The following is a 13,013-nucleotide window of genomic DNA, read 5'->3' on the forward strand; positions in this document are numbered from 1 at the left end:
AATTGCAATATCTCATAAAAACAGAGGTGTGCTTCAGGCAGCCAGGCTCTGAACCGTGGAAATCCTCAGAGACCCAGACCCCTCGGCTGTTAGGCTGTGTGGATTCGAGCACCCATGCAATGCACTTCCACTTAGTCTGGCTGTTGTATTCAGTGATAGCCACAACATCACCGCTGATCGCTTAGGGAGTTACACCCTGCTGCAGTAATTCTAGGTGCAAAAGACACGGGCGATCATGGTATCTGTATCCAACAGGAAAAGATCAGAGGGTAGAAATCTGGGTCAGCGGCTCTTATGTTCCTGGCTCGGCTTTGCTAGGAGAGGAGACTTACAGGAGAGATACCAGATGCAGGGAGTTAGTGCAACTCACTAGCAAGAGCTTTTCCCAGCAGGTTTTGCTATAGTGTATAAGCTCACAGCGATTCTAGCCTGATTTTTCTCCCTCCCTGCATAAGTAGAAATAGCTATGAAAGCATGGAAGAGGAATTTCCATGTCTCCAATCCTTGGCTTTGTCTTTCTGCAAGGATATTTGTAGCTGACGTAATGGATCTCTCCAGAAGAGCGTCTAAATATGCACTCTGTTTGCAGCCTCTGTAGAGCTATTAAGAGTAATGTAAAGTCATGGTGAATGTGTGGGACTGCATTTGGAATAAGGAAGGAGTAACTGCTTGACAGGTCTACACGACATGTGTGCTATGTGCTGCTGAACATAGCAATTAAACAAGGGCTGCTTTTCCCGCGCAGGGAGGGGATGCAGCAGGTCTGAGTCCTGCTTTGTTCTTCTAGGAAGCTGCCTATTAATACCTGTCCTCCTGAGAAAACTCCCTGGAATGATGAGAGAGACGTAAGGACAAATTTACACACGCGCACAAAAAAAGAGGGCTTTATAACAGGGAATGTCTTTATTGTCAACCTCCTTTGATTGCTCTAAAATCTCTCCTTACAGATCCCGCCACAGCCCCGACGTGCTGCTCCCGTCACGCCCCCACCTCCAGAGAAACGCAAGAACGCGCAGATTGCTGCACCCATTAAAAGTAAGGACAAATCACTTTTTAGATCTCGGACAAGAGACAGGCGAGGAACTGTATAACGTTGCCCTGGACTGGCTGCTCTTGCTGCGCGCTTAGAAGAGCATCCCTTTGCTTGTTGCTGAAGGGAACACGGGGTTTAAATTCCCATAGGTTTTAATCCTAATGGTGGTGGCCAGTGCTCCTTTATGTCCTCTCCATCTCTAAGGACTTTTGGCTGCCTGGTGCTTGCGCTTTCTCTCCCGCCAGCGGCGAACGGGTGCCAGCTACAGTATCCTTCTGGGCTTCCTACGCCGGCTGCCTTGGAGAAGGGGCACTCGCCAGGGAGCAAACCTTCCGACTGCCCAGATGGCTGGTCTGACCAGCGCGCACCTCAGCGATTTAAGGTCCTTGTGGCCGTTTTCTGCCCCAAATGCTGTGGGTATCTCCCAGCAAGGCAGAGCAAGGCTTTTTCCCAGCTGTGATAAGTGCGGTAGCTCACCAGAGGGAGCTCACTAGTAGCGCTTTTAGGACAGGCTCGGGTCAACTTTTGGCTCCCAGGCTGTCGAGCGCCTTCTTTGTACAACGGTCAGATGAGATTTTTGCGGAATTGGTGGCTGGTCTCTGTGAGAAGCGGGAATAGCACCATCGCCGGCCAGCAGTGACCGGGGCACGGCCGTGTATGTGCTGCAGGCAGGTGGGGGAGCTGGCAGGCACGGGCGCTGGGGTCCGGACCAGAGCAGGACGAAGAGCCGCTGGCAGGAGCTCCTCCGTCTTCAGCACAGTTGGGTTAATCGAGGAAATGAGCAGAGTCATTTTGCCGACTTGCTGTCGACTTGCCAAAGTGCCGTCCTCTGTTGCAAAGCGTTGCAGCGGCGGTTATGCTGCGGTGTCACGCAGCCCGTTTCAAGCTCACTTGTGTCCCCCTGTGAGGAGCAGGGCGGATCGGATAGGTAACCGAAACGTGGGGCTGGCACCAGCTTCCTTCGTGGTATTTGTTGAGCCATTTTTCACTGTGGCAGTGGGAATTTGCAAAGGTCGGTTTCCTTGAATTCATTCTTGATTTAGTGAAACGTGGTGGGAGCTATAATTTGTGAATGCTTCTCTGTGGGGAAAAAAAGGAGAAGGAGGAAAGCTGAACCCCTGTGGGAGGAAGGGGTGCATTTTTTCTGCCCAGCTTGCGCTTGCCTTGAGATGGATCCTTCATACCAGCGGAGGGACTCGTGGAGGGCTTCCCGAAAGTACCGGGCAGTCCCAGGCTGCGGAGGTACAGCAAGAGGTGTGATTTGGCTTGGCTGCAGGATGGGCTGCGCAGCAGAAGACAAATGGGGAGGCGTTTCGTGTGTCTGTCCCTCGTTTGGTATGGGAGAAAGATGTGTTGCCTGAGGGGAAAGGTAATTTCCTGTGCATAAGCCGGTGTATCAGAAAAACTGAGAGGCTGTGGGAGTATTTGTGCAGAGCGAGACTACGGTCTCCGAGAAGTGAGCTCCCTGCGGTGTGCGCTCCTTTTCTTCCAGCTCCAACATCAGCTGTTCTCTCTAAACTCTAGATGAAGATATCCTAGTGTTTGCCCCAGTAACTGTCTGTTTTCGTAGTCAAGGAAGGACTCAGATGTGTTTCTGTCCCCTAGAACTAATGGATAAAGCTTAACAAAGCTACATATTAAACTGGATATTAGTAAAGAAACATCTTAACGATTTAGTTGCTTATAGCAGATTTTTTTCCTAGAAAAATGGGACAACTACCACTGCTAGAGCTAGGCAAAACTAGAAAGGGGAAAGAAATAAAGTAGAACAGATAATCATCTGGTGGCTTGTGAAAGCAGTGTGTGCTAGCCAGGTCTACGGGGCTTGTGAGCAAATGCAGAAGAGTGCTGAGAGGGAGAGACCACCGGTGCTTGTCAGCCAAACGTTTTCCCCGCTGTTGACACTAACTGGGGTGTACACGTACTGCACACGTGCTGCAGGGAGAGATCTGAGCAAGAGGGAGATGCTTGCTGCCATGCGAAGCCTTCAATGTCTTGAAATGCTCCGGCATGTCATTCAAAAGTAGTGGCTTGCATCCTGAATGCAGGCAATGGCCCTTGCTGAGCCAGGGGAAAAGACTTCTCTGTCCCTTGGTCCTGTCCCTCCCTCCCTCCCTTCCCCCGTGGAAAACACTGAGCCCTTTGAAGAGTGTTCGTCTCAGTAGAGTAGTTTTCCCCTTTCTAAAGAGGTGATTGTGCGGGAATGCTCCAGAGAGAACTTGTACGGTTTTGCTTTGAGATAAGCGAGGCAGGAAGAGGAGTTAAACTGCTCTGGTAGCATGCGCAACGAGCCTTTCAATGGGCTGTGCTGCAGCGATTTGTTTTTTCTTTTTTCCTTTGATGCCGTTGCTAAGGCATTTTTAATTGTTCCCTTTCAGACGCTGTTGAAATTATCCCTGGGTCAGCTTCTAGTGCCTCCTCTATAAGCACAACGTCCCTGGACACCTTGTACACCACTTCTTCTGCGTCAGAAACCGCCCTCCCGACAGCCACGTCGAGCCCTGCCAACACGCCTCCCCCCGTCCCCAGCCGGAGCGTGCACACCACCATAACGCGCAATTTGGATACGAGCTCGGTGGCTCACTCCCGCTACGGAACTTCCCCGAAGGAGGGGGCCAGCAAATCTCCCCAGGCCAAGCGGGCTGTCCCCGCGCCGCCCGCTGAGGGAGGGGTCCAGAGGTCCGGTGCCGCGGATGGGGAGAAGGATCCTCAGGTCAAGAAAGCCGCCCCGGCTCCCCCTGCCAGCCTTGACGCTTTCAGCGCGCTCTGCCTGGACGACAAGAAGGCGGCCGCGGTGGAGCCCGCGGCGCCGGAGCCCGGCGGCCTGACAGCGTCCGTGCCGAAGACGATCGGGGCCGAGCTGATCGAGCTGGTGCGCAGGAACACCCACCTCAGCTACGAGCTGTCCCGCGTGGCCATCGGCGTGGTGATCGGCCACATCCAGACCTCCGTCCCGGCGACCAGCAACATCATGGAGCAGATCCTCATCTCCGTGGTGGAGAGCAAGGTAGCGAGCGCAGGGCTCTGCCGCGGGGCTGCTGCAAAGGGCCACGGCGCTAGTGTCGGCTGAAAGGTGTCGTGGGCTCACGTGGGTTCCCCTGAAGTTTGGGGTGGGAAGTGCAGGGAGATCCCGAAGGGAAGGGGAGAGATACTGAATGGGTGTGAGGGACTAGCCGAGGGGACCAAGGGTTTGAACCAGGTCGGAGTACTGGTAGCCACGTCAGGGAAGTGGGAAACGCGAGTTTGTTCTCGAGGTGAGCTGCAGATGTGAGTAAGGCCTAACCGTAGGTTTGGAGCTGGCGGCGAGAGAGGAGGAGCGGGCTGAGCGGGCCCCGCGGCGCTGGCAGCACCGGGCGTGCCGCCGGCGGCGTTCGGACGGGACTGCGGTTTGGGGAAGGATGCTGAGATGGAGACGGCAACCTCTCAGGTCCCAAGCACAGCGGCGGCCGCGAAGCGCCGGCAGGGACGGGTGCAGCAGGGCAAGAAGCGGTCTGAGAAAACGGGCCTGGTCTGGTGGGGCGGCTCCTCGGTTTGATGGGAGAGGGAGACCATGAATGAAGCCTCCGCTTGGCCTTGATGATCGCTCCTAATCAGAGTGAAAGCACAGAGAAATTAAAAAAAAAAAAAAGCAAGAGGCTTGACACCAAAGAATGGGCGGAAGAAACCTAATGGGGACGTGTTGAATGCTTAAAATTAATAGACTCTACCCGTGCAGAAATAAAAAGCAGGAGAACAAATGTTCCAGCTAAAGGCTGTGGCAAAAAGGTCAATTGGGAGTGAAAGAAAGAAGCAAGCTTACTCTTTCTGCTCCTCCACTCTGGCATGAGCTGTTTGCCGTTCATTGTGAAGCTCGCGGAGAGCCATTGTGGCAGCCCAGAACTGGAGAAAGAAATTAATACTGACTTTTTAAAGAGGTATTTTCTGCTACAAATGCAACGCATAGAAGCTGAGAAAAATGGAGCCTCAGTAATAAGTGGTTGTTTATAGAAACCTTTTGTAAGAAAAAGCCTTGTATAAACTTTTTTTCCTTCCAGCCTGCTAGACTGTGTAGATTCAGCATGCCCGTGCGTACTATAAATCTGCATGTGTTTTTCTCTTATGACTATGGAGCACGCACAACTTCTATGTTGTTGGTGTCTTGCTGTGCGTACTTCTCTACTATCCCATAATACACTCCTTGGCCTTTTTTTTTTTTTCCTTTTCTTTTTTCTTTAACCACAGAAGAGTGGAGAAGGAGTGCTATCTTCCACTTGCTCTAAATAAACCTTATACCAAAATGATCACACGTTCCTCCTTCCTCTATTACGGACACACGAGGGGAAAAATAAAAGAATGCTTCTTGCAGCCATCATTGAAATAGCTGCGTGCATCTGGGCAGCCCTCGGCTTTCGTTGGAGGCATGATAAATTCCTGCTCCCGCTTGCTGAGTACAGCCCCGAGGAGTACATTTCATATAAACACCTAAGATTAGGGTTGCAGTGCTAGTGGCACGATTATAATGAGCTGTTTGGAGGCATTTGAATATGGAGAACTATTGGCATTGAAATTTTGGATCAAATCATAATCTAGTTAACTGTCTACATTGAACAGAGCGTCCTGTAAGCAGCAATCAAGTCTCAGTTTGTGGCCATAACCCAATGGTTAATTGCTTCCTACTCCTGAAATAATACAGTATCAATGTGTGATCTAGATTTAGCAAAAAATTTTAGCTGTTTCAGGCAAACGATCTGGCTTGGACGCACGCTCTAAGCAGTTCCATTCAGTTTGCTGTTATTTGGACCTTGGACAAGATTTGAATATTATTTTGATCTTAAATACCTGATCTCAGGATACAATAATTTAAATTCCACAGAAGTCATTTAGCAGAGGACAAACATGTGCCAAGTTTCTGCAGCTAGTATTTGAAAAGCTCAATTTATGGCCGTTGCTGCAGACCAGTCTGAAAAGCATGGGCATAAATTCTGATGTCAGTGTGGGGGAGACTACCCTACCTACCTACCTGTAACTGATACCGGTAGTTGTCGCTCAGGACGTCTGTGGGGCTTAAAAATGCTAGGTACTACATGGAGGAGCAAAATATCCTGTCTTTTCTCATAAAACGTCGTGACAAATCTTGAACCGTACTGCTTTCAGATGGAGAGCCAAGGTTGGCTTGCACAGGGCTCTGATGTGAATGTTTTGGTTAGGGTGTGCATTCTTCCTGACTGTCCCACGTGGAAGATGCATCTCTGCTGGTATATTGGTGCCTGGTACCAGATGAGGTTTTCACCTAAAAGACTAGCTCTAGCAGTTAAAAGGACTGCCACGTGCAATTGCAGGGTGGTTGTACTGCCTTAGCTTCGCTAGTGTAGTTTAATGGTACAAATTATCATTATAGACTTCGTTTTATTCATTATATCAAATCGTTCCATGATCTCAGGGGCTTCTGTTTATAAAGTGATTCTGTGTAGGATTACTGCTGAATCTTTGGTTCTCAGTCAAGGTGTTTTGTTTTTTAATTTGTAACTTCTTAAATCCCTCTGCACCCCAATCCATGCAAATACATGGTCAATATGTCTGCATATTTTTCAAGGTTTTTTTTTTTTGCCCCCTAAAATGAAGTAAGACATCATCTTTGATCACAGCTTTGGCCTACTGATAGTAAATATCATACCTATTTCAAGCTTTGCATGGCATTCCTTAATTAGTTATATCCTTTCTGCCCCCATTCCAGTCTTAATTTGAAGTCAAATCACTGGTTTACTAAATCAATTTTAGAATCCGGTACCTCCCTCTTATTCCCAGCACGTTCCGAAGGTTGAATTGCTGCAGCATTTTACTCTTATTTACCTTGCTCCTCCTCCTCCACCATGGCATCTGCCCAAAAGCGTGTTGCAAAGAGGGAGAAACGGCCCTCCAGCTGGGAGAGCATCGCGGTCCAGCTTCTAGAACAGGTGATAGCAAGAGCAGTGGGTCCCAGGCACCCGAGCTGCTCAACCCGTGTGAAAGAGGCTTCAGAAATAACATACTACTTTGGGGAGCTTGACCTACAGCAGCAAATATGCCAAATCGACTTCCCCACTTAAGGATTGTCCTGGCCTTGGAAATGGCCCCTGTTCTTGTCCTTGAGCCAATTCCTAATGAATTATGTGGTTTACGGACAGAAAGCACAAAGGAAAAGGAAACCTCTTTTCAAAGGCAGGGCTGGAAAGACTGTGTAAATGGTAAACTGGAGCTGGCTTTTATGGGAACTCTGTTGAAATTCGCCCATAACTAAAGGCAATATAGGCGCTGCCCGATTTTCTGGCATCTAGAAAATCGCTTAGATTAGTATGTGGTGGTGATATGTGATTGCATGCAGCTCTGCAGAATTATCTCCTATCTGAAGGGAGGGGATAGCACCACAGATGTCTTGTCGAGGGAGGCCGATTTGAGGATTTATTAAACTGAGCGTGAGGCAAGAAAAATTGCCTGATGCACAAGCTGGCCAAACCTTGGGAGAGAGCTCTTAGAAATGGCTTATCTGCTTTTTATTAAATCAGCGTCGCTGTGTTCCAGTTGTGACGCAGACCCACCTCTAGCTGCCTTACGTTTGAGCTTTCAGACTGCTGACAGCGACCCATAGTCCAACTTCGCCGTAGAGCTCGGCCCAAGCTGCGCGGTGGGGCGGAAGGGATCTTGCATGGAGGAGGAGGAGGAGGAGGAGGAGGAGCAGCGAGGAAGGGCAAGAGCACGTGTAAAAACACTGCCCTGGAGAGCGCGGCTCAACTGGAGTCAAGTGTCTCTCTTGCACTGCGTTTAGTGTGGTTCGGTGCCTTCTGGGGAGCCCGACAGCGTACGCGTGTTGAGAGCAGGGTCAGCCTCTCGCTTTTGTAGCCGGCGCTGCGGTAGGAAGGCTTTGCTGCGTCGGGGAGGGGTGGCGTTCCCAGGACTGTCCCCTCGGATGGCTGTGCCAAGCCACTGCGGGGTTTGCCCAGGGACGGTCAGCGCTCATCCAGCGGGAGCTGCCGGACGGTGCACGCTCCCGAAGCACCCATGGTCCTCTGCGCCCGCCGATGGGGTGGCGGGGAGGGAGCGAGGAAGACTCAGGAGGAAGAGCATTGCCCAGTGGCTGCCAGGCTGGCGCGCTGGACATGGCAGCCTGCGAGCAGCATGAGGACAAGGCGGGGATGAAGGTCCAGAAACGTCGCTGGGCTGCTCGGTAGGAACGAAAGCCCTGCAGCCGTTCCTTCTGCCGGCGCTGGGGGAGGGAGCTGTTTGAAGCAGCAAAATAACACAAAGCGGAGCTGTTTGTTAGAAATACCGGAACATCCTCTTGCTTATGGCCAAGCAGGCAGGTTCCTGGAAGCGACCACGTGGCAAGGCTGCAGGTCGTAATAGCTGCCAAGATGTTTAATCAGCACAGGCCTGACCCCAGGAGCGGGAGGGCCGAGGATGGTGCTGAGAACGCATTAAGACGGTGCCCTGAATAGTTGCACCAGCCGGATGGAGGAGCTTGGTAATAGATTGATCTCATTCAAGTCCATTAGGAGCTTGATGTTCGGTGGAGTTTGCGGGCGGCGGATGAGGGATTGGAGGAAGCAGATTAGCGTTAAGAGGCTGAAGAGAATTTAGAGCTGTCATTAAAACGAGTAATCATTAAAACACTCATCTAAACCGATGTTCCAGCAGCGGCCGTAGGTAGGAGCAGCCCTGCGGTGCTCTGAGGAGCGGTTTTGCCTCTGAGCGAGGTGTGTAGACAGGGGATCATCCCCCAAGCCCTTGGGACACTGTGGGTTTTGTCGGCCCTGCTAGAGAGAGGAGGAGATTGCATGACCAAAGTGAGTCTCCTCTCAGCTAACGTCACTGGTTCAGTGATAAATTGCCATTTAGCAGGAAATTGGCTTACGTCTGTGCTCCGTTGCTGAAAGCTGTCCTTGCTCTCACGCGCTGCCGGTAGCCTAGTTACCTGCTCGGCAATCCACAGCTCACCAGAATTTTCTTAAGAGCATACTGTGGTTTATGTTCAAGTTAAACCAGCACGTTCCCTCCTTCATTATCTGCCTGACAAAGATTGTGTAATTAACGGTGACAACAAGAATACTTTTTTTATTATATAATTGAAACACTGAATCAAAGTCCTAATGAGTTCACACCTCGAATACCGTGAAGCAAATTACTAACAATTCTGTCTCTAATAAAGCACATTAGACGTTACAGTTAATAAGTTTGGAGTCATTTCTCCACAGAGGGCTGCAGGGTTGTAGATGCGCAGGAATGGTCCGTATTCCTGCACTTCGCTCTCCCGAGGTGGCTATGGCATGTGCAGTTGTGGGACTGTGCTTGCGTCATCCCTGACAAAAGACATAGGCTTGCTTCTCTGGTACAAAACTGTTCTGCTCTGGCTTGTAACGTGAAGTCTGCTTAAAGGCTCGTGGTCACCAGCCACGCAGCTGACCCGTTGGAAGGAGCTGTGCCAGGGTATGGTGAGGTCTTTTTGAGGTTTTCAGGAGTTGAAGACGCAGTGCGATAGCAGGGTGTCCTGACCAGTAGTGGTAAAGGCCTTTTTACGTTAAATGATAACGATTTCTCACTGCACGTCACAAGACAGCTTCATCCAAAAATTGTTGAGAGTTTGACCTTGCAGTGAGCAGGTTATTCCTGTATTTTGGATTTCTCTGCTGAATTTTCTTCTACCTCATCGATCTCCTGCTGTCTACTGTCTTTGCCTCCAAACGCTTGCATATTTAAGTTCTGCAAATTAGTCCTTACCTCTCTTAATGGTGCCTCAGCTTATCACCTCTAGTCAGCCCAGTTCCGTGTGCTGGTTGCCCCCTTTTGCCCTGCTTTCAGGAAAGCAGGTAGTTCATTTGATATGCTTAGCTCCTGGAAGGCTGTCCTAACTCGCAGAGCAGGGTGGCTAGCAGAGCTGATTAATTGCTGTCTGACTATTTCTCTCTGTATCTTGAGGGAGAGGAAAGCTTTAGGGAAGACAAATGACAAGTTAAGCCTTCATGGTACAAAGCGGTGGTGGTGTGTATGCAGTTGAAAGCAATCGGAGAAAGAAGTATGTGCAGTAAGATTCGCTGAGCTAATATACGTTATAGTGCAGTCTTCAGAGCTGCTGTGAACTGTGGGTGAGATCTTGTGTCTGAAGGAAGGCAGAACCAGTGCACCCCAAGATTAACTGGTCCCCGTACTTGCTGCAGAAGATAGCAAACCTAATATCAGACAGTTGGCTTTTAAAGTACTGTGCCAGTGTTTGTGCCTGAGTCAATGATTTAATTCCCTTTTCAGACTGGAAGGAGAGGGCAGGAAAGAAAAAAAAAAACTGTTATTCTTTCAATAAGAAGGCAGTCGCGCTAAAGGTGGTAGTTTTGTATTCTGGGACACAAATGTTTTGCTGGGCGAGCGTGCTCTGAGTTGCCTTTGGGAGCAGCCTGTGGGAGGTTCATGCCCCATGCCAGGAGCGTTTGACTTTCCCCATTTCAGGCTGCTTTTTGCAGCGTACGCTGCTCAAGTCAGCGTGCCCGCTGAACAGCTTCTGAGCACGTGCCTGATGCCTGCGCCCAGGAGGAAGCCCGTCTTTTACTGAGGTCGCTGTGTGCGCAGGAGTAATAAATACCTTCACGTTCGGTGAGCTCGGGTTCCCGGTGCTTGCGGGTGGACTGCTTTCCTAAAAGATGTGGTGCTGTTACGCTGCTCCGCGGCAAGGGCGAACGGAGGTTTAGCTGGCACTAAGCGTAGTACTCTGGCCTAGCATTTCGGGTTTTTCCTTTAAATGTTTTGAAATGCGCAAGTGCTGCAGTCGTTTGAGTTGGCTTCTTGTCTTAAGTTTCTTGTAGGAAACAGGCATTCCTCTTACCTCAGCACGGACCCTCCGCAGTGCAGGGAAGCAGCTGGTGGTGTTCTGCAGGCGGGCTCCGCTTTACTGCTAAGGGAAGCGGAAAAGCTTGTGATGCACCTGTGTGTGTTATGTTGCAGTTATCTGATCCAAACAAGACCCAGGTACAAATTCCCGGGGCTGTGGGAATGTTGGCTTCGTTGGATCAGCTTCAGGTTACTGCAAGCGCTAAGAAAAAGGAGGTGTAGCTTTGTTCTGTGAGCGAGGTTTCCTGGGCTCTTCAACATCCTCCGAAGGTGGCTAACCCCCCCAGCGGAGCGACGGCAGCTTGGATTTAAAGGCTTTCTGACCACACACTGCTCCTGGCACCTGGTTTTGAGAGCTGGAGTCCAATTTTATTCATCCAGTGCCTTAGTTTTGCAAGGAAAGGATCGGGGATAGATGCCTAAAAAGTATGAAAGCCGAAACAGTGCACGTGTCTTAAACTTACTGCCTGTTTGCTGCCAGCTCTTGACTGAGTGAGGTCCACTGTCAGTCCTGAAACAAAGATTGTGCTAACCAGTCACCCAAACAGCAGCTAACTGTCAGGACCCCAGTAACTGGTGCTTTTTTATTTTGCAGAATCTGAGCTCTGGGCTGCCCTCGGGGCAGGTCTGCCATGACGAGCAGCGGCTGGAGGTGATCTTCGCAGATCTGGCCAGGCACAAGGATGATGCTCAGCAGCGCAGCTGGGCACTCTACGAGGATGAAAATGTCATCTGCTGTTACCTGGAGGAGCTGCTTCGCATCCTGGTGAGTAAATTTCTTTCTTTGTAGGTCTAACAAAGTAAACAGCCCCTGGTGAAGTTCTTTTTTTCTGACATCTTCCATCCTTGTGTTGCCATCAGATTTGCTGTTTCTGAGGGAATGGACTTCTTGTGCACCCCTCGCCATTGATGTAAAGTGTTTTCCTTTTGTGTGGGCTCTGCAGAGCTCTTGGACTGTGTTCCAGTCCACCTTGCAAAGCTGTTTTGAAAAGAATTGTAGGACTGTTCTTCATGGTAGGTGTGGTATTTACCTACTGTAGGAAAAAAAACCTCACTTCCAAAAAATCCAACCTCCCCCAGCAAACCTAGAAGTTTGCTGTGAGGATCATTGCATGCCCTGGCCCATTTTAAACTTCTTCCTTTACTGGGTGTGTGTGCGAGCCAGGCGGTACTGGAGACCATGCCATACCCTGAGCGCTCCCTCCTGTGGTCTGGTCATACCTCCTTGATGCTAATCTTTTTTGAAAGTGCAATGTGGAGCTGCATCAAACTGTAGCTTCCAAAGCTCTGTGCTCATTTCTCAAAGCAGACTCTTAACTCTTAATTGGCTCTTAACATATCGGTTTTCTTAAGCATACAGTGTGCCCAAGTAGACTAAGCTATGTTCTCACTGCTCTGATACAAACTAGTACCTGAGGGATGAGGCCCATTAAATGCAAAGACATGAAACTTCTTTTGTTGCCTTGAAAGTGAGCTTCAAAGCTATTTTTGTGAGCCAATGTAAACTATCTCACCAGGTTTGTGGGTATGGGAAACATCCACCCCCATAGTGAGCAGTGGTGGGAAATACCGTCTCCGTGCTGTCTCTAGCACATACAAGCCCATCTGTGCAAGGGGAGCATGATGGTATGGGAGCTGTCACTTGGAGCAGTGACATGATCTAGGTTATGGGTGCCAGCGTGGGGTTTGTTCTTGCGCCTGTTTCATGTTCCTCTCCAGTTCTGACATAAGCAGAACAAATCTTTTTGCATTATAAATACTAGTGTCTTTCTCTTTATCTTAACACGTGGGCTACATTCTTGCTGTGGGGCCTGCAGGGCAAAGGAGAGGCAAATTTTGTGCAACAGTTTCCTCATAATTTGGGAGTGAGGGGAGATGTTCCCAGGATGGGAACAGCACTGGAGTTGCTGTGTGTGCAAGATGCACTCATCAAGGCACTGCTCAGGTCATGGTTTTAGATGTTTTCAGCCCAAGAAACACTGTATGGTGAAGACGTTTCTTAAGAATTCACTTTGATACAGAATCTCCAGGGTGGCTGGCCTTTCTTGAGCTGTCTTCATGGTCTAGCTTTGGTTTCTTTGTAAGATGGTCTGGCTGGGGCTACAGAAATCTAAAAGGAACTAGCTTGCCCCAAGATCTCTGCAGCAACCAC

General features: G+C 49.8%; 1 protein-coding gene across 7 annotated transcripts in view; it reads left to right on the plus strand.

The window, feature by feature from the left end:
• The window catches only part of NCKIPSD (NCK interacting protein with SH3 domain), a 60,186-nt gene that overhangs the window by 31,738 nt on the left and 15,435 nt on the right, over positions 1 to 13,013 (plus strand). For all 7 annotated transcript variants that reach the window (XM_026075505.1, XM_026075501.1, XM_026075504.1 and 4 more), the window contains 3 exons: positions 948 to 1,035; positions 3,412 to 4,040; positions 11,457 to 11,627. In XM_026075505.1, the coding sequence (XP_025931290.1) occupies positions 948 to 1,035; positions 3,412 to 4,040; positions 11,457 to 11,627 (888 nt within the window). The remainder of the gene's footprint in view (positions 1 to 947; positions 1,036 to 3,411; positions 4,041 to 11,456; positions 11,628 to 13,013) is intronic.

This window comes from Apteryx rowi, unplaced genomic scaffold (genome assembly GCF_003343035.1).
Source record: "Apteryx rowi isolate R43461 unplaced genomic scaffold, aptRow1 scaffold_405, whole genome shotgun sequence".
Classification (NCBI taxonomy): Eukaryota; Metazoa; Chordata; class Aves; order Apterygiformes; family Apterygidae; genus Apteryx; species Apteryx rowi.